This window comes from Phyllopteryx taeniolatus, chromosome 13 (genome assembly GCF_024500385.1).
Source record: "Phyllopteryx taeniolatus isolate TA_2022b chromosome 13, UOR_Ptae_1.2, whole genome shotgun sequence".
Lineage (NCBI taxonomy): Eukaryota > Metazoa > Chordata > Actinopteri > Syngnathiformes > Syngnathidae > Phyllopteryx > Phyllopteryx taeniolatus.
The window spans coordinates 14,435,284-14,456,576 of record NC_084514.1 but is presented as its reverse complement, the minus strand read 5'-3'; the positions used below and the strand labels follow the sequence as shown (position 1 = coordinate 14,456,576).

The following is a 21,293-nucleotide window of genomic DNA, read 5'->3' as shown; positions in this document are numbered from 1 at the left end:
TGCTAGGCTACATAACATTTTATTGCCTGCTTGTGAGCCATATCGTATTCAAAGTATGTGAACATACCTCAAGCAAGCCTTAAACGAACGTCTTCTCCTGTCCTGAGCACCGGTGACCACCAACACACGTTTTTCCCCATTATGTCCTTATAATACCTTTGGCTCGCTCCACTCTTGTTGTCGTCGCCACGGTAACGAGTGTATCTGGTCGCATTTGAGTTGACAAGATAAAGCCCAATGATGGTAAAAAACGGGATGCGGAATACAACATTTTCTTGCAGTAGTCTGACAGTGCAATCATGAAAGAGCAAATTTGTCTTGTAGTCTGATCCGGACATTATGCGTTGCCCGTCTCCGACGTGTTGTCTGTCCCACACCGGCGACATTTTAAAATGTTTCAAAAAAAATGTTTTTTAAAAAATAACTTCTTTGGCCGTCAGATATTTACAGTACTACGTCAAAAGACACGCGGCAAGGATAAAAATAAACTAGCTTTTGGATTCAAATATACTGTGCACGCGGCGACGGAGAGTAAATTTCTTTTGCGGAGCCGATCAATGTCGGCGAATTATGACATTAAAGCCGATCAGCATAAAATGCTAAATATCGTCCGATATCGATCAGCCCGATCAAATCGGTGTAAAGTCTAGTAATGTTGATTTGACCTAAACTTATGTCAGTGGCCAATCCTTGAGTTCATTGGTGTTTTAACTTTTGTCTAAAACGCTCGAGAATAATTTGAGCTGGGATGGGGTCCAGCACGCCCACAACCATGGTGAGGATAAGCTGTACAGAAAATGGATGGATATAGTATACAGTACACAAGTTTATCCAATAAATGAACAAGTCATGTAAATAGACACATTGCTCCATCTTGTGATTGGATCGGTGATCGGTTATCGTTTTTTTAAAGCTTGCTGATCAGTGATCGTGATCGGCTCCAAAAATCCTGATCATGTAAAGCCTACTTTGCAAGTCCCGAGTCAAGTCCCAATTCGAGACAGTCAAATCGCAATCCCTAGTCTTTCAATTTCGAGTCCTTTCGAGTCATTTTAACAACAACAACAACAGTCATTTTAATATAGCTAATATTTATATATTAATATCGCCATCCATCCATTTTCCGTACCGCTTATCCTCACTAGGGTCGCAGGCGTGCTGGAGCCCATCCCAGCTATTTTCGGGCGAGAGGCAGGGTACACTCTGAACTGGTCGCCAGGCAATCGCAGGGCACATAGAAACAAACAACCAGTCGCACCTACGGGCAATTTAGAGTCTTCAGTCAACCTACCATGCATGTTTTGGGGATGTGGGAGGAAAGGGGAGAACATGCAAACTCCACACAGGCGAGGCCGGATTTGAACCCTTTAGTATGGTATGACACTTTCATCTGAATGATATCCGCTGAGAACATGAACGTTACGGTTACAGCAATCAGAAGATTCCTGTAATAAAATAACCTGAGGCATGCTGAGCTATAGAGAGAGAGTTGCAGTGTGTACATATCTCAATAAAAATGTCAAGTCTTTTCAAGACAATGGGCGTGAGTCCGAGCGAAGCCAGGAGTTGTTGCTGTTCAAGTCTTGTGACATTTTGTCAAGTCGAGTCTAAAGTCATCAAATTCATGACTCGAGTCCGACTCTCGTCAAAGTCATGGAACTCTAGTCTACACCTCTGCTATCTTTCTCGAGATCCTGGTATATCTCGGTATACAATAAACTCTTGACTGTACTGCTGAGCATACAGTAAATCATTTGACATCATTTTGACTGAACATGTCCAGAACATTCAACCACGTTGTTGTGCATTTCTTTTGTTAAACCTTGCTAAATACAGTGCACAGCACCAGCTGCTTCATGAAACCAGCCATATGGCTTTGATATCTGTGGAAATTATGACTGCAGGCCCTTTGTGCACCAATCCATCCTTGCCTCACTACTCGCAAGAAATGCACGGCAATTGTGAACCTTTTTTTCCCCCCCCACAGTGTGGTGAACTGCGCCAACACTTTTCACCTGAGGATTGCTGACCATTGGTTAGGCCATCACAAGATCTCACCATTCAGCAGAACCTCAGCAAGAAAATGACAGTTAAGCATTTGATATGTAATGTGGTAATATTACCCACGCACCCACCCCTGTCCCTCTGTACTGCAGTTTCCTCTGCTGAGGAAAAAAATGTTCAGCTTCACTAAGTGATTCATCACTCAGTCATTCAACAAACATGGGTCATTATCCCAACTTAAATGTGTCCATTCACTGGTACTGAAATGCTTTGTCAGCAGTTTTGAACATTCATAATAGTATTTACTTGAATATACAGTGAACCCCATCGCGGTTAATTGTTCGCACCCCTGCTATAACGCAGATTTTTAAGCATTTCTTTTTAATGGGGTTTCAGTGTACAGCAAGATTGAATTTATAGTTGCGTGCCTTCAGTGTAGTACTACATTGTGCTGCAAATTCTTGGCAGAGAACTACCGTATTTTCACGACCATAAGGCGCACCGTATTAAAAGGCGCAGCCTCAGTTACAGGGTCTATTTCTGTATTTAACACACACATAAGGCGCACCGTATTATTGGGCGCAGGCATGACACCAGAGCGTCCAAGACATGCGGCCGCAAGTCCAATGACACGACCACAAAGTCGATCATCGAACGGCGACCAAGGATGTCCTGGTGCCAAGTGCACATGTGGACGCCCTTATGCTTGAACATGGTGTTCGGACAATCTGTGGTGAGCACAGAAATCCAATAACAGAACACCACTCTGGTTCTGATCGGGGGGGCCGTTCCTCCCAATCACGCCCTTCCAGGTCTCACTGTCATTGCCCACATGAGCATTGAAGTCCCCCAGCAGAACGATGGCGTCCCCAGCGGGAGCGCTCTTCAGCACCCCTTCTAAGGACTCCAAAAAGGGTGGGTACTCTGAACTGCTGTTTGGTGCATAGGCACAAACAACAGTCAGGACCCGTCCCCCCACCCGAAGGCGGAGCGAGGCTACCATCTCGTCCACTGGGGTGAACCCCAACGTAAAGGCGCCGGCTACAGAGCCAGCTTCTCTAGCCGGGTATCAGATCACCTAGGTCCCCGCCTTCGGCCGCCACCCAGCTCACACTGCACCCGACCCCTATGGCCCCTCCCACAGGTGGTAAGCCCATGGGAAGGGGGACCCACATTACCCTTTCGGGCTGTGCCCGGCCGGGCCCCATGGGTGCAGGCCTGGCAACCAGGCGCTCGCCTACGAGCCCCACCTCCAGGCCTGGCTCCATAGGGGGGCCCCGGTGACCCGTGTCCGGGCAAGGGAAACCTAGATCCATATATTTTGTTCTTCATAGGGGTTTTTGGAGCCGTGCTTTGTCTGGTCCCTCACCTAGGACCTGTTTGCCAAGGGTGACCCTACCAGGGGCATGAAGCCCCAGACAACATAGCTCCTAGGATCATTGGGACACACAAACCCCTCCACCACGATAAGGTGATGGCTCAAGGAGAGAAGGTCCACTTTTTACAAAGTGTTAAACTAGTCCCCATTTCACAAGCCACACATGATACCATCACCTGCTCACAATTAACGTGTTTAGATGTGGAAGGTATGGTTAACCAGTGTTTGGATCTTTCTGGATATGTACCCATCAAATTATTTTGGGGCTAGGGCTCCAGAATTACGGCCAAATTGATGATGATGTTTATTTTTTTATCAATATTGTAATCACAATTATTAATCATAATTATTCCTCATGTTGGAGAAAATATTATTGGGCTACTTTTCAACAAACAATATTAGGGCTGTCACTATCGAATGTGTTTAGAATCGATTATCCTATCGACTAATTCTTCGAATAATCATAACATAACACATAAGGTTGTGTAAGGATATGGGCACAGGAGATCCGTGGTCATATGACTTTCATCTCCTTAAAAAGTATGAAGTATTAAAAAGTTAGACAACAGCACAGTGGTGACTGCTTAAAGTGTCTGCCTCAACAGTTTTGATGACCAGGGTTCAATCCCCGGCCCCGCCTGTGTGGAGTTTGCATGTTCTCCCTGTGCCTGTGTGGGTTTTCTCCGGGCACTCCGGTTTCCTCCCACATCCCCAAAACATGCATGGTAGGTTAATTGACAACTCTAAATTGCCCATAAGGGTGAATGTGAGTGTGAATGGTTGTTTGTTTGTATGTGCCCTGCGATTGGCTGGCAACCAGTACAGGGTGTACCCCGCCTCCTGCCCGATGATAGCTGGGATAGGCTCCAACACTCCCGCGACCCTTGTGAGGATAAGCGGCTCAGAAAATGGATGGATGGATGGATGGAAGTTAGACAATATGTTATGTGACACGTCCAGACATCAGATGTTTTTCCCTTTTCGAGGCCCTAGCTCCTCACCATAGTGCTCCTCATTTCCCAACCTTTGCTGAACTTTCTTCTCTCGACATGACTCGCTCTCATCAGTCCACTGAGTGACTTAAGGCTCCCGCTGCAGGCGGGGTGCACTTCCTTGTTATTTAGGCAGTTTAATGAAACCTTAAACATGTTTTCGCTCCCTGGTGGTTGGCTGACTCCTGGTTGAGAGAGTGCTTTATATGCAGCCAAGTCTGCATTTCAAATATAAAAAAAAACTGACGATCATGTTAACTTAATCATGGCAGCCAAAATCATGATCACGATTAAAATGTGATTAATTGTGCAGGCCTCTTTGGACATTGTTGGAAGTTTGAGTACAAGTTCATACTGGAGCTCCTGGAGAATTGTGAGGAAGCGGTCTCTTGAAAAGCTGCAAAGTTTGCCAGCCAGGCTTCTGAGAAGCTCCCCAACAGATCCAAATCAGATTGATCTCTGAATAGACCCATTGGTGGCCCTCTCACAAGTACTTCCACATTAGGGCAGCCTTGTTTCACTGGTCAAGCCCATCTGTTCTGTATAGTTTTTGGGCTCGATGAATGGTGCGAGATAAACATCTATTGCTTACGCTTGTTGAGCCTTTCCTGTTTAGTGTTATCCAAGTCCTCGTGTGTAGCTGTCAATGGTGGTTGGACAAAAGGTCGTGACTCCTTCAAAATGACATGTTTTACCATTTGGTCATCTTACACTGACACATTCCCATTTACTGTAAAGGATGAGAAGGGGTTATAATATTGGGACTTTCAAGGTTTAATACAATTCATATTCCAGGATGCTGTTCCACCTCAGATTTGTATTTAGAATCAATTTTTCACTAGGAAATGATGGAATTCACTTGTTAGTAACTGTGACTTGTGGTAAATATTGGCTGAAAACTGATTTTACCATACAGAATAAATAACTTTCAATTTCTATTGAAAGGGCAATAGTAGGGCTCTTCAATAGGAATGAAACTTTTGGCACAGGTGATGGAAGAACAAATTGAACCTTTGCTTTGAATTTCACTTTTATAACAGCTACTTTAATTTAGATTTTCCTCGGCCGCAGGTTTCCCCACTGGTTTTGTCAGCACCGTAGCTCCCAGTCTTTGGTTAAGGCCTGAATAGCTGTCTCTGTAATTAGCGAGACAAAGGACTTTTTCCAGGCAGAAGGAGGCCGTATTCATAAATTTAGCACAGCAAAAAAGCAGAATATTATTAGGATTGCTCTTTATCTTTTGAAAGTATCACTTGCCTTATGCAAGTTAACTGCAGAAAATACTCCTTTTCCAGATTCATTCCAATAGTGTTGCGACAGGCTGTTTGCCTTCATCACGGGTTTATCACTTAGATTTACGGTATTTGTTCTTTAAAAAAACAAGCGGAAATGAATAATAAATTCTGAATAATTAAATAAATAAGATGAACTTGACTGTAGTTCACTTAGACCAACACCAAAATAAATCAATGCCTTTACCCCACCCTCTTTCGACACTGGGCTTTATGTGTGATATACATGGTGTCAGACATTTCCTGGAAAGCACATTCAGCTCCCTTACAAGCAAAAACAGGTCACTCTTGAGTCAATATATGCAGTGTTGGTATTGGTTCTGAATACACATTGTTATGGTGTCAGCTCTTTTCCAACTGAGATGACTTTCAGTGTTCTTTACACTGAGGTAGTTTAAATCCATGGAGTTGCCTGACTTGATATCACAATTGGGACTGCTGAAGAAACAAAAGTTTTCCATGTGTTACTCAAAGGCTTAGTTGCACAAGGAATCTATCAATTTCCCCAGTCTTGGAGTAATTTGTGGAAAAGGGAGAGAGAGAGAGAGGAAAAAAAGGGAAAAAACATCTCTGAAGTTAAGTGAGCTAAGTAATTTCTACCATCTGCAGTGCACATTTCTGTTCCCTCATTCTCCTTTAAATGTAAAGTGGCATCACAGAACAGAAGGCTCAGCCACAAGAGTCAGGGAATGACAGAGTGGAGAAGGGTGGTCCTCTCTAATGGCAATGGGCAGGGAATGCTGGGACAGCCCTGTTGGCAGGCCCTCACATTGGGCACAAAGAGTAGCTGATGCCCTACCATTCATTCAGTGCCAAACCATCTCTCGAGGGCTCTCGACCAAGTGCAGCTTTGCTTTGGAATGCCCTTCACCCAGTGAAGGGAGATTATCCCACATCAATCCAATCTCTTGTTAATGCTGGCTGAATGGGTTGTGATTGTGATTATATTGAATCAGTCAGCAATACTAAGTTGAACAATTTATTAATCAAGTGCCTGCGACTTCGTCCTTGTGAAGCCAATCACCTGTAGTAATTCACCGTTATACACTGAGGGACTCGACCAAGCTAGAATAATAAATCTATGATTGAAGACTGGGTTCACTGAAAGAGCGTGCCTCACTTCCATCGCACTTATTAATGACAGGACTTTTCTCTTCTTTGATTGAACCAGCTGGCAACCTGAACACGTTAAATGGGCATCCACTGTACAAATTAAGCCAATTGTTAGTTATTCGACACACTTTTCAGTGGCAGCGGTGGTGTGTCAGACATTTGACCGTGATCTTGCTCAGCCTAGGCAATCTGAGTCTTGTTGTGTGTCTCAATGTGCCTGTGTCTTTATTTACTTATTTATTTTCAGCGAAATGGCCTAAATTTGAGATCACAATTTATTTTCCTCCCAATGTCGATATTTGATATTTGACTGTTTATTTTATTCAATTTTATAAATGTGTAAAACCGGCCCAGACCAAATGTATTCATAATATAAAGCAGGTTTATTTAACAATTATAAACATCACAAAGAAATGGATACATTTTACTTTTTTCAATTTATTTATTTATTTTTACCTTAAAATTGCATTTATAGCTATGACTGCAGAGCTGCCAACCTATATAAATTCACTTCCATAACATAATTTGTCTGACTTTCCATATTTTATGTCATATTATGTCAGGAACATTACTGCGGGACAGTTATTGCATACTGCTCAATTGCATAACATAATCATCATACTATTATTGTAATCATTAATAAATTATTGCACCATATTTGTTATTTTAATGTATTTCTTAGGTTTTGGCTCTGTTGTAGATGTTCATCGCTTTAGCCTTAGGTGGCAGCAATGTACTTAAACAAGCCCAGTCTGCCGGAAATCAAGATGAACAGGAAGAAAAAGAAGGAAGCGTGATGTCCTGTCAAATGAATACAATGCAGTGATCTGTAAATAAAGTGAATCAATAAAAAAAAGAGACAGACAGCAATGGCGGCCCACTGTGAAACTTTGCATGATCGGTCGCATAAAAAAAGCTAGCTGCTAAATGCTAACGTAAACAAGCCCCTGAAGCACTTTCTATCTTGTCCGTGATCTGCAAACTACTATGTTATCTTCGCACCCTGTTCACTGAGTGAACACAAAACTACAAGCGCTTCAACTACCACCACGATTGCTACGCGGCCTGTGGCATTGTTTTGTGTACGATACAGGAGCGGCACTCTTTAGCATGATGCATACATTATTACATGCACGCGCTTGATAACGTGCTTCATTTTCAGGTGATTTTACACGGATATGCCCGTCTTCGTCACAACATCTTTTATACACGTTTTGCAGATTATTGTTTTCAAATGATAGACGTTACATGCCCGTTTTGGGGACTTTTTCTTGCTTGCGAGTCGCTAGCATGTCCTCCATGTTGACGCCATGCAACAAGAGGTACCGCAGGCCTATGAAATCTTGCTGACTAGTGGAACAAATAAATTTGATGATCCCCGTTTTCCATACCGACCATTAATAAAATATCGATTGAATCAAGCTTCTCGATAAATCGCCCAGCACTAGTTTTGGCACACATTAGGCACAAAGGATAAGGGAAAAACATTGCTTTATTCTTTGCGTTGTTTCTAGCTTTAGCATTCTGAATCCACCGACGGCAGAAACGTTGTTCTGGATTTGTTTTGAGAAGTCGCAATAAATAACGCACGCAACTGACACTGTCGGAATCTAAGAGCAAAAGCAATAAGCCAACAGAACATTATTTTGACAGTTTTGAGTTAAAATTTAAAAACAACATTCGAAAATCCTACTCTATGTGTCCAACTATTAGAGGATTTCTGCCGTTACAAACGTGTCAGGTAACAAAGACACTGCAATCCTTACTCAAAGCGGACGATTTATTGAATAACTAGCAGGCAGATTCCAATAATGATGAAAGGGCACATAACAATTTGTTTGGCTAAGCAGCTACATCAGGTTGACCGTATTGATGCTTATAGCAGCAGCAGGTTGCAGAATTTCTGATTGTTTTCACAGCACTGTTTGCCTTTCCTGTCTTTCAGTGAAGTGCACGATATGTCAAACTGATAGGAAGGTGGCAGCGGAAGTGCAATTAATGTTGAAACAACAAGAATACAAGAAGAAGAAAAAAACTAGTGTGTTCTAGCAATAGTACTTCTTAAGAAACACTATTGGGGCTGCCATTTAATAAAAACAATCAGTGATAAGACAAACTTCAGATACAAACAAGGATCACAGCCAAATGTTTTCTGATGTGCCGTTTAGCAAAGAGAAATGTCTCTTACTACGACTCAGTTTGTACCAGTCTTTCTCCTGTTCTACTTGTTGTTAGTTCGCCTTGGAACCACTCCCTGTTTCCATATTCTCACTGCTCCTGCTCTCCAATCTGCTGTGGTCAGCGAGGCAGCACAGTCTGTACAGCTGATGTTCACATAGCTTCTCCCTCCACTGCACTTGCTATTATTCTTCCCCGTCTGTTTAAACATTTGCAGATATTGCCTTTCGGTGTCTCTGTTTTTGAGAAAGGTGACAGCTCCAGTGTTGGAATGTGTCCGGGATGAATCTCCTCTTAAAAAAGGTGACACGAAGCAGAAGTTTTCAGGGCATTGAATTGATCGCAACTAGACAGTTCAGTTGTCTTAGAAGACATTTCACCCCTTATCTGAGCAAGCTTCATCAGTTCATTCAACAAGGCTTACAGTAATTAGGACAGACTACTGTGTCAATTCAATGGTCTGAGAATTAAATGACCTGGATAAATGAGAATATTCACAGGCATACAAAGTGGAAGGGCTTTTAAAATTAAAACCTACCTGTATGTACAGTAGGTAATCCCTCAATCTCTTTTTGCAAACACAGAACCTGCAAAATCATGTTGCTACATCTGACCACTGCCTCATAACCTCAATCGGTCTTACCTTCACATGAATTCCCCTGGCTCACCTATTTATTTTCCCCGTGTGAGCAGGAGATGTAGTATGTGCTGCACTATATTTCTCAGGCGGAGGATCGCAGTAAAGCTATAACTCATCAGTGGTGTGCGAGGGCTGAGCCAAGCATGTCTTAGATCACTCTGCTCTCTTCCTGAGGAGCTTGAGATCCTGTGACTCAGGCTTCCTCTTCGCTGCCTGGTCTCTGGACGCTGTAAGCACACGCGATACTAGATGTAGCCATGCACACACAATTACAGAAGAGCAAACAAAGCTTCTATCACCTGCTGCACATAAAAAGAATGTTGATACTAATCTTTCTGATTTAAAAAATGACTTAATTTTCAGCTTTAGTAAAAATGTAGTAAAGTAACTGTGCACATCATCCAGCATATGCTCAGATTTGCTGAAAATCCACCTGGCTTTCATTGGCGATAGAGAGGCAACTAACCAAACAGTGATCTCACTACCAATAACTCCTCTCCACTTCATTGCATTGGCGCTTACTACGGAAGATTACTACAGAAGAGTATTGTTTCTCTTGATTCCAATAACCAAAGGCTATGTGCAATAATTGTTGGGTTGTCTTGGGAGAGCTTAAAGCAACATTATGTGAAACCAGGAGGTCAGAAACGCACCATTGTGGCCCAGTGAAATATTGGCTTTATAGTAGTGAGGATGAGCGGGTGGATGGATGGATAAAATCCCTACATTATTTGAAAGAGATCTTTGATGACACGTGTGACCTAACAAGCACACAGTGTACACCAATGTGTAGTATGTGTACACACAAAAATAGGCCTTTTAATTTTTCAAACTGATTGCATACGAGCATTTCAGTGATACCACAATGGTTACACACAATCAGGTCTGGGACACTGGTCCGATTTCCAAACGTTTTTTCCAATGGGAAAAAAAAATTAAAGACACACGATCTGTTCCAAGGTCAAACTGTTGCAATCATTAAACTTGGCTCCCACGCCGCTCACTTCACTTTGAACACCCTGTTTACGCGGCTGCCCAGCGGTTCGTCAAGCCTCCCGGAATGATGGCAAGCCCCGAGTTATTGCACTCAGTCGAATGGTGACTGTAGAGACGCTTCTCTCGGCTGTTCTTTGCTCATTAATCCATTGCTCGAGTTGGTCTTCCAACTCGGGCCACCTAGCCTTTTTTTTCCGCGGAAACTCAGCTTCGTCTTCTTGACTTGGCGAAGCTCGTTTTCCTGCTTCCTCCACTTGCGAACCATGGATTCGTTGATCCTGAATTCTCTCGCGGCTGCTCGATTCCCATGTTCCTCCGCGTAACTGATAGCTTGCAGTTTAAACTGTGCTTCGTAAGCCTGTCTCTTTCTAGGTGACATTTTCCGGGGTCCTTAGCCAAACCGATGTCGTTTTGCACAATGCACACCCCGGAAATGTTCCCAGTCAGTCAAGCGGTTAAAAAAAACAAAAAAACACCCCGGCGCTACATACCTACTGGGGCCGTGGCTTTAGCGTCCTACTTTACGCACCCTTCCCCTGTCTTCAGCCACGTCCACTTTTCCTCTGTGTGAGCAGCGTGTCGGCAGGAAATGCTAAAAAAAAAAAAAAAAAAAAAAAAAAAAAATCTCAAGCGGAGCGCTCATCACACAACAACATTTATAGATGTTGGAACTCGGTGCACACATAAGGCGCGCCGCATTATAAGAGAAAATTGGCGGTCAGATATTGACAGTACTACGTCAAAAGACATACGATAAGGCTAAAAAATAAACTAGCTTTTGCATTCAAATCTACTGTACACAACGGCAGAGTAAATGTCTTTTGCGGAGACGATCAAGGACGTCATTGAGCGGATTGGCAAATTATGACATTAAAGTCGATCAGCATAAAATGCTAATTATCGGCCGATACCGATCAAGCCAATCAGATCGGTGTAAAGTCTAGCCAAAACTCAAAGCACACTGTAGGTCGCAGGCTGAACAGGATAAACATTTATTGAACACACTAAAAGTAAATGTTTTTTTAACATAAATATGAATAGAAAAAAATATGACTAAAATGTATATAACTTAACAGACTTTGCGCTCTCTAAAAATATCTTGTCAAAATGATAAAAGTTACAACTATGTACATGTTGCAAAAAAATGAAATAAAATATGCTTTTCCACAAAAGTAAAAATAAATCAAAACATTCTGTATTCTTTGTTCTTGTGCCATTTTATAAAAATAAACTAACTTTAAACATCTTTAAATATTTTGCTCAAAATTATATAAATTTAAAATATGAGCGTAGTCCTAAAAATACTGGAAATATAAATAAAGTTTGTGCTTTCCAGCAAGAAAATAAAAATAACAAATCAAAACATTGTTTTCTTTGCTCTTATGTTGTTTTGTCAGAGCTGGATGCTTGGCATATTTTCCTGGCAACAAGTTTGTTTGGTGCAAGGTTCTGTTGTGTGGAGATTCTCAGGATGGACTGCAGGGGTTCATCAGTGAGGCGACTCCTGTGTGCTGTTTTGTTAATCTTCATCACTGAGAACAGCTTCTCACACAGGTATGTGCTACCAAACACGCGCAGGGTTCGACGGAGCTGAGGCATTGCTTCAGGAATGGAATGAATCAACTGTGCGGGCCCTGCATTGTCGTACGTTTCCTTTAGTGTCCCATTACACTGCAGCTCTATCCGAATCTGTACAGGTACAGTTTCCACGTTGACGGCAAACGGGTTGCGAAGCGGCTCGAAATTCCTTTTTTGTGCTTCAAAGTCTCCAAATCGCCGTAAGAACTCAGTGCGCAGTGTGCTCAGTTTATCAGCAAAGTGCGCATTAGGGAAGATCATTGCAACAACTTGGTTCAACATTACTTGGCAGCAGGGAAAATGAGGCAAGTTGCACGGGTGCATCTGTGTCTCCCATAAGAGCAGCTTCATTTGAAATGCTTTCACTGCATCATACATGTCAGTGATCATGCGGTCACATCCCTGAAGCTGAAGGTTCAAGGCGTTGAGACACGCCAACTCACTTTTCCACTTCTCGTCCCACAAAACTGTGGAGTCTTTTCCTTTACTGACAAATTTCCTTGTGTAGCTCAAAAACTCTGAGAGCTTTTCCTCGACTCAGCCAACGTACCTCTATATGATATTTCTGCAAACTATTTCTCGCATGAAAGACTGAAATTACCGGTGGTCCAAACCTTAAGCTCCGATCAAGTTTACGGGTTGCATAACAGTGCTCATTAAATGTTCCATTTTTAACACTTTACCACACTGTGTATCTTCAGTGTATCTATCTAACTCACCAGTACAGTTCTCCTCCTGCATCTTTACTCGCATCCTCCCCACGAGCCCACATTTTCCACCACACATCGCCGGTGCTCCATCTGTTGTAAGTCCAACAAGTTTGTCCCAGACAGTTTTGATTGTCTGTTGCAGTTGTAGTTTGCCCTCTTTTTGTGGCAGCACCAAACCAGAATGTGATGGATGAACACAGGACTGATTCGATGACTGCTGTGTAGAACTGCCTCAACAGCTCCTGTGGCAGGCCGTGTTTCCTCAGAAGCCGCAAAAAGGACATCCTCTGCTGGGCCTTTTTGAGAATGGAGTTGATGTTGGTCTCCCACTTCGGGTCCTGACAGACTGTAATTCTCAGGGACTTGAAGGTCTCGCCGGTTGACATCGCGCAGTTGGACAGCGTGAGGGGCAGCTGTGGCAAAGGATGCCTCCTGACGTCCACGATCACCTCTCCAGTCTTGAGCGTGTTCAGCTCCAAGTTGTGTCGGCCGCACTGCAGCTCAAGCCGCTCCACTTCCTAGCGATACGCAGACTTGTCACAGTCTTTGATGAGGCCGATGACTGTGGTGTCGTCTGCAAACTTCAGGAGTTTGACAGCCAGGTGCGTTGAGGTGCAGTCATTCGTGTAGAGAGAAAAGAGAAAAAGCTACTCATTTACTGAAAGCTAAAAAAAAAGAGTAGAAGAAGAACGTCACAGATTGGGAAGAATATATGCCCATGAGTATTGTTATATTGTCTGTCTGTATGTGTTACTACCGTGTTTTTGTGTTTTATTTTATTTTATTTATTTGAAGGTAAAGGTTTTCCATTGACTGTTAGCATTAAACTGGCGGTTTCTAAAACAATGTGTGTCTTGTGTTTAAATATAAAATGAGGGTAATTATTTTTGTTGTACGCTTAGTTTTACAGCAAACTCTAACTGGGGTATTATTAAACAGCTTAAAGCACACCCAGGAAGGGCAGAATAACGTTCCACAGGCTCCAAAGTATGAGCTGCTCTATGAGGCCAGCGGCGTTAGCTTCGGCTATCGACTTGAGGCTAACCCGAGTGCCTGCCCATTTATCCAGTCAGGCGGTGCAGGTCGTGGTTACTTCTTGCGTCATCACAACATCCTGTCTCGGACGGGATGTTTCGGTGATAAATGAATTTCAGACCGACACTGAAAATGCAGTTTTGGGCCATTTTCGACAGGTGAATTTTTACTGGCCCGGGTGGGCCAGTGTCTATACGTAGGTGTTTGCCAACACAGCAGCGTAGTGGCCACCGTTAATGTTGGACCCTGCCGATCAGTGTGATGTAATTTCTTTCCCAATATCGCGCCGATAATTATCGGTCTGATACTTAGCGTGCATCCCTACAAATAATACATATTGTAATATAGTGAGGTCACTGACAGTATAGTGTTCAATTCGCCTGACTTCAGTACAGGCAGCGTGAGTTCAGTTGCCACTCAGTGATGGTGTGAATGTGAGTGTGAATGGTTGTTTGTCTCTATATGTTCCCTGCAACTGACTGGCAACCAGTATGGCCAGATGTAGTTTGCCTTTTGTCCAAAGTTAGCTGGAATAGGCAGGACCTTACCCGTGACCCGTAACAGGATAAGTGGTATAGAAAATAGATGGATGGATGGATGACATTTTGTGTAAGAACACTTATTCATTCTACCATGACACAGCATTAACAAGCTAAACATCTGAATGAACCATGACACATTCTCTGCTACATGGATGGAATATAAGCCAGCCTGGAGAGTGAAAAAGTCACAGCTTGTCTCTGGCCACTCTGCTTCCTCATTAGAATTCCTCTCTGCTGCGGGCCCAGTGCATGTGGGGTTGCTGTCCTGGCCCACTGTCACATTCATGTGTGCATGCATTGGGGAGTTATCCCTTTTCTTCTATCGAACAAGTCTTCTGGAGACTAGAGCCCACTTCATAGAAGCCACACAGGGAGGGAGCAATATAGTGAACTTGTTGACAGCCGCAATAACGGAATGGGGTTTTGACGAAGAAAGCGCGGGTGCTGGCTTATCACACAATGCCGCAAAGATGCTACTTAATTAGGTATTGCTTAAATACCCTGCAAATAATAAAGGTAATCGTAATAAGTAGGGCCCGACCGATATGGATGCTTTTAGGCCAATGCCAATACCGATGTTTGGCAGGGGAAAAAAAAAAAGATAACCGATTAATCGGCTGATTTATTGAAATGATTTATCATTAATAAAATAACCTCTTTTGGGATTGCTAAACGCTAACAACAAATAATAATAATACAGCAGGTTTGTGGCTGTGCGTTTAATAGACATTAACTCTACTAAAATGAAGATGGAAAATAAAGACACCTCGAGAGAAAACCTTAAAACTTTACTTACAATCTTTTTCTTTCACCTACAGTACTTAGCTCAAAATGTAGCCACTAGCAGATACGATGTACATAAGTACACTGGCCATTATTATACTAGTGTGCGCGACTATAACGTATTTAATCTTTATACATTTTATATTAGAACCAAAAAGCAATAACGAAAGATTATTCTAAAAAAACATTGGCTAATAACTTTCATCTCTAAAATACTTGATTCCTCATTACTTCTGCTGATATTTTACCTTTGATAGTAAGCCTACTATTGTATACAAATTATGAATGGGATTTGGACTTGAACAAAATGTATCCAAATATGCAAATACACGTCACAAACAGAGATCCTTCATCATTTGAACATTTTCCAAACAACAACTGAATGATTAACAATTACTTGTATGCGTCAAGAGACTTGTAGGCTTTCATTAAATCTTTTGTGTATATTTGTGTGTCAGTCAAATACATGAAGCCTAAATATCGCCTGCGGTGAGGTGGATTTGGGTGCCATATGTCTGTAAGTGCATATTGGTCAGGCAAATCTTGGTTCCCACTGTTGTACATAAGCTTTGCTGCATATCTTTGCTTGGCATGAACTGGCACAAATAAATCGCCACGAGAACTAGGTTTGTCTGCCAAATGATCCTTTTTTCTGCCAGCCATTTTCGTGCACATGCGCAGAATATGTCACACTCCTCTTTGGCGAACCCTCCTATAAATTCAATCCTCCGTAGGATGGGTAAGCCACAAAAGTTCATAGCTAAGGAGGCTGGCTGTTCACAGAGTGCTGTGTCCACGCATTTCAATGGAAAGTCTCGTGGAAGGACGAAATGTGGCAGGAGAAAATGCACCAGCAAAAGAGATGACCGTGGGCTTCAGCGGATTAGGAAACAGAGAAGAGATCCAGAAAGAGTGGAAATGAGGCAGGAGTCACGGCTTCAAAAACCACCACATTCAGACGCATCCGGGCTACAACTGTCGGGTTCCTCGAGTCAAGCCACTTCTGAGCCTGAGCCAACGTAGGAAGCCCAAATTATGTAAAAATAAACAAATAAATCCTTGAAAAAACAAGTAAATAATATGCACATTTTAGGATGGCCTTTTTTGTGGGCAGCCTAATGCCTCATGTTGTCTAATCAGCATCTTTATATGCCACACCCGTGAGGTTGATGAATTATCTCGGCCACTAAAACAGATTTCAACAGATTTGTGAACAATATTTTAGAGAAATTAGCCTTTTGTGTAAATAGAAAAAGACTTGGATCTTTCAGTTTATCTCTTGAAAAGTTGTAGCAAAAACAGAAGTGTTCCGTTGATGTGTACTTTATGTGTAAGGCTCCGTTGCCTGATGTGCAGCAGGGAGTCAACGACTCTTTATTTCTGCGATTTTCCAGTTGTTTTTTTTTAGCCACGTCACTCGGAGTGTGGTGGGCCTTAGATTGTAATCCTTTGCTAAGATCCCAAATAACGGGCGCTATAACTGTGTGTTACTGTTCTCTTTTGCGCTTTGGGTAGTATTGATGGTTTTCACCATAGAACATTTGTGAGAGCGCTGTAAGTGCAAACTCAAATTTGAAGTGATGATGGAATTGAAAGTGTTATTGGAAGATAAGCATACTGTATTGCTGAGATAAAGAAAAGAAATGTAGCTTTCAGATAGTTTTGGTGAAGCCAGCTACTGCATGAAAGCAGTATTTTGTTTGATTGAACTTATCCTGAGTTTCCATCTTGTATAAAATTACATTTAAAACTGTGGACAGCACACCTGGAAAATTGCTCTGGCAGAGGCCAGCATCATACAATTGTCACAGTGTGGCTAAATGACCCAGGTTCAAGAAAATTCAGTTTAAAGATGTTTTTTTTCATAGGCCACTGGCTCAAAGTGGGCCCTTAGATCATTGAGAAGCTCCAAAATGACATTGCTGAATAGACAATATGTCGAGACAATTTTTGTTTCTGGCATTTCAAAAATGTAAACGTGAGTGGAAAAGTTCACCCCGGTTCATCTCACTGCCTGCGCTAATCTGGTGGCACTGCTGTGCATGCTTATTTGCACGTGCCTTTCAGATGTGTCATTTCGAGACAAAATCAGCTATCGCAGTCCATCCCAGGTTTGATAAATCACATTACGCAACCTAAATTAATCAATTTACCTTTGCTTCTCCCAGAACGTGCAAAAGGAACTCCAAGGCACTTTAGCAAGTTTGGCAGACTCAAACCTGGCTGTGTCTGGTTCGATCAGCTTCCTTGATCTGTTTGGGTGAGCAATCAAGTTTGCGGCCCCTTTTTGCATGCGCAAATCTTTAGTAAATTAGGCCACTTATGCTGCATCATCAAAGTGTGGATTTCCTTTCCTTCCGTTGTAGTGTACATCATCATCAATTTACTAGAATGGGCTGTCATTGGCAATTCAGAAAGGTGATGAGCTTGTCATGGACCTTCCAGCTCGCATGTAATGGTGAACGTCCACAGATCAGATCTTCCCATCCGCTGTTGTTTATTTCCTTGTTCAACACCAGTGTTTGAATGACATTTTTCATGACATTTTACTTATACTGTAAACTGCAAACTAATGCAGTTCATTTCCGTGGATCCTACAGATCTGAGGGTCTTCCTGTAGCATAAATAAAGTGTGTGGTAGCCTGAGGCCAAGTAGCATCCTTTTCCTTACTGTAATCACATGGCCATCTGTCAGTGGCTGCGCACCACTCTCAACACCACTTCCCTTTTGCCCCCCACTCCACCTCTGCCATACGCCACAAGTAGCATACACTCATACACTATGTGCAAATTCTTAACCACATAATACTTTCATTCATTCATCTTCCGTTCCGGTTATCATCAGTAGGGTCGCGGGCGTGCTGGAGCCTATTCCGGCAATCTTCAGGCGAGAGGCGGGGTACACCCTGAACTGGTCGCCAGCCAATTGCAGGGCACATATAAACAAACAACCTTTCGCGCACACATTCACACCTAAGGGCAATTTAGAGTCTTCAATCAACCTACCATGCGTGTTTTTTTTTTTTTTTGTGATGTGGGATGTGCCCGGAGAAAACCCACGCAGGCACGAGGAGAACATGCAAACTCCACACAGGCGGGGCCGGGATTTTAACCCCCGGTCCTCATAACTGTGAGGCGGGATGTGCTAACCAGTCTACCACCGTTCCGCCACATAATACTTTATTTACAAAATAATAACACCCTAAGAACTCTTCTTCTCTGGGATTCATTACCCACTTGCTTCTTACCAGAATAATCAGCATTGATTTAACATGGCGTGTTGATATGCATGTAAATATATATGGTGTATCAAATTATTAGGCATATGCAGGCTGTTCATTTACCAAAAACGTCAGTATGCTATACTCTGAATATACTGTATTATTTAGTTAATTGTCAACCATTACATTAGCTTCTATAAACAGTTCATTTAAAAAAAATCAAAACTACCAATGATAACATTATCCCTCTTATATATCCGATTAACAACGCTCTCATCCATTGAAATTGTAAATTAATGAATGGTTTCTGTCTTTATCTCATATGAGGATGCAAGAAATACTCCCAAGTTTTCAAATGGTTGACTTCAGGGAATGATGGTGGCCACACCACGAGTTTCTGTCCCTTTATACTCATAGCAGGTTAAGCTTCAATGGTACCACTACATTTTCTACCTATGCAAAGATAATATTCCTTTATGAATGCTGCATTGCAGTTCTAAACCACTGTAAACTAAAACATATTACAAAATTAACACCTCACACAGTGTCCATCAAAACTGAACATAATCCTCTTTGTGAAGGTATTTTTTCCAGCTTTTGTTTTGGAAAACATTGAAAGTGTGGCTGGTCGGTGTATGTCCCTCTCTGCCACTGTCTCGGTGGTGTTGGTAATCCATGAGTGTCTTGATGTATTTTGTTTTGGGCTTCTGTTGAAGTAGGACCATATTTCACAATTGTCCAGTTTTGCCACCTCACTCATACCATCCCATATTTTCCTCTACTTTCCTAACACTGACCCTTTTTGCTCGTAACAGTAGTTAGCATATCAATGGTAGATTAGATTAGTCAACAAAAGCTTACTACTGCAAAGCTCCTTTCCATTCGTCTTTCCAGGCTGACCTGTGGACCTCACACGAAGATTTTTTTCCTCTAGGGTCTTTAGTGTGCGTGTGTGGTCGTTACCACTCAATTCAATTGATTTGTGTTTTAAGATGACTAAAGACACGCTTAGTCACTCTGGACTGCAAAGATGTATGCAATGCCATGTGGCGGTGATGCTGCTTAGGGGCATCCATACAGTATGTGCATAAGAGCATGATGAATAGATTGTTTCCACCTGCATATAGTCTTACATGCAGGAAGGAAGGAGCATGTGAGCAAAGTATTCATGTAGGTATGCAATGTTGGAATGTGTCCGAAACTTGCCAGTCTATTGTTCTTGCACCCCTGGCTTCCACTTGGTTTAATGAGGTATGGAACAAAAGAATTATCCCCTGTCCTCTCACCCCGCAGATGCTCCTGGTGTGGAATGAGACCTGTTTTCTGTGGAAACTTTTGTACTGAATGCCAATAGGTGCTGACTACAGCTGGCAGCTGCTCTGACAATTGTGTGTGCGCGCGAATGTGTACGGATTTGAGCGGTGGCATGTCAGCCAAATGACAACCTCTCTGTGACACTACAGTCACCACAGGAAGGATGCTCTCAACTCCCTCTGCTCGCTGCCTTTGGTGTTGAAGGTTTAAGGTAAACAGTGGTGATCCAGAGGGGAATGAGGTTTAGGGGGTATGGGTTTGTGGATGGGCGCAGCGAGATGGTTTGTTTCTTCCTAAAGGCACACTTAATGTACGTGACATGACAAAACATCCACGGATCTAGAATGCTTATTATAATCAAGGTCATGGCAAGGCTGGCATCAGCCTTCTGTCAAACCCTGTAATGTGTTCTTCAGTGTTAAACTTCATGGGACCTTGATTTTATAGGGACTTTCAAAATTCTGTTGAAATATGTGACATGAGTATTGGAAGCATTGTGACACAAGGGTAAAGTTGTAAATGTGACATGTCCAGAAAATCTCCTGAGGCCTCGAGTGAACCGTCTCAATTAACAATGGTTGGCATAACTTTCGGAGGTGGCGCCAAAGACGTCACCTTCATGGAAAATCATCAAGGCCCTGAACTGGGACACAGCTATTTTCTCCTCTTTCAAGAAATCACCAATTTTCTGGTTAGATAAAATGCATGTGTCCAGTGTTCGACTGGGGCCTGGTCTTTTCCCAAGGTGTCTTTTCCTCAGAGAGACCAGAATGTCTTTTGGTCATAATCAGCTTATATTCAGAATTACAGTTACTATTCTGACTATTACAATTACTATTCTGACAGTTCAGTCTTCCAGCTTTTTTGATTGATTGATTTTTATTTATTTTTATTCATCTCAAACCAGCACAAGCATAAAACAACTGTAAAAAAGATATAATAATAAAATAGCACTGTGCGGCACGGTGGGCGACTGGTTAGCACATCTGCCTCACAGTTTTGAGAACCGGGGTTCAAATCCGGCCTTGCCTGTGTGGAGTTTGCATGTTCGCCCCATCCGCGTGGGTTTTCTCCGGGTACTGCGGTTTCCTCCCACATCCCCAGAACATGCATGGTAGGTTAATTGAAGACTTTAAATTGCCCATAGGTGTGAGTGTGAATGGTTGTTTGTTTATATGTGCCCCTGAGATTGGCCGGCGACCAGTTCACGGTGTACCGTGCCTCTTGCCTGAAGATAGCTGGGATGGGCTCCTGAATGCCCGCAACCCTAGTGAGGATAAGCGGCACGGAAGATGAATGAAAATAAGACTGTTATAAAGTGAAATTTGAGAAGGGGCTGAAGGAAACAAAGCTTATGAATTTTAGCTCTCCGTACGTTGTAATAATTTGAAAATCCATAACATACACAAGTCATAAATCCGTACATCATTGTTGATGCAAGTCTATGTTGTACACTTTTTTTTTTTTTCTCGATTCATTAATCTGTCTCTCTCTATATTTGTTTCTTGGCAGCAATG

At 42.5% G+C, this 21,293-nt stretch overlaps 1 protein-coding gene across 8 annotated transcripts in view; it reads left to right on the top strand.

Moving 5' to 3' along the window:
* Nucleotides 1-21,293, top strand: part of prkd3 (protein kinase D3) — a 58,461-nt gene that overhangs the window by 7,882 nt on the left and 29,286 nt on the right. The window contains exons 2-3 of one of the 8 annotated variants that reach the window (XM_061794923.1): nucleotides 11,991-12,147; nucleotides 12,873-13,483. The exons of 2 other annotated variants lie outside the window; for them this stretch is intronic. In XM_061794923.1, the coding sequence (XP_061650907.1) occupies nucleotides 13,307-13,483 (177 nt within the window). In that variant the 5' untranslated portion in view covers nucleotides 11,991-12,147; nucleotides 12,873-13,306. Of the gene's footprint in view, nucleotides 1-11,990; nucleotides 12,148-12,190; nucleotides 13,484-21,293 lie in introns of those variants that run through there. 5 more of the 8 variants (XM_061794926.1, XM_061794925.1, XM_061794927.1 and 2 more) reach the window with 5 other exon arrangements.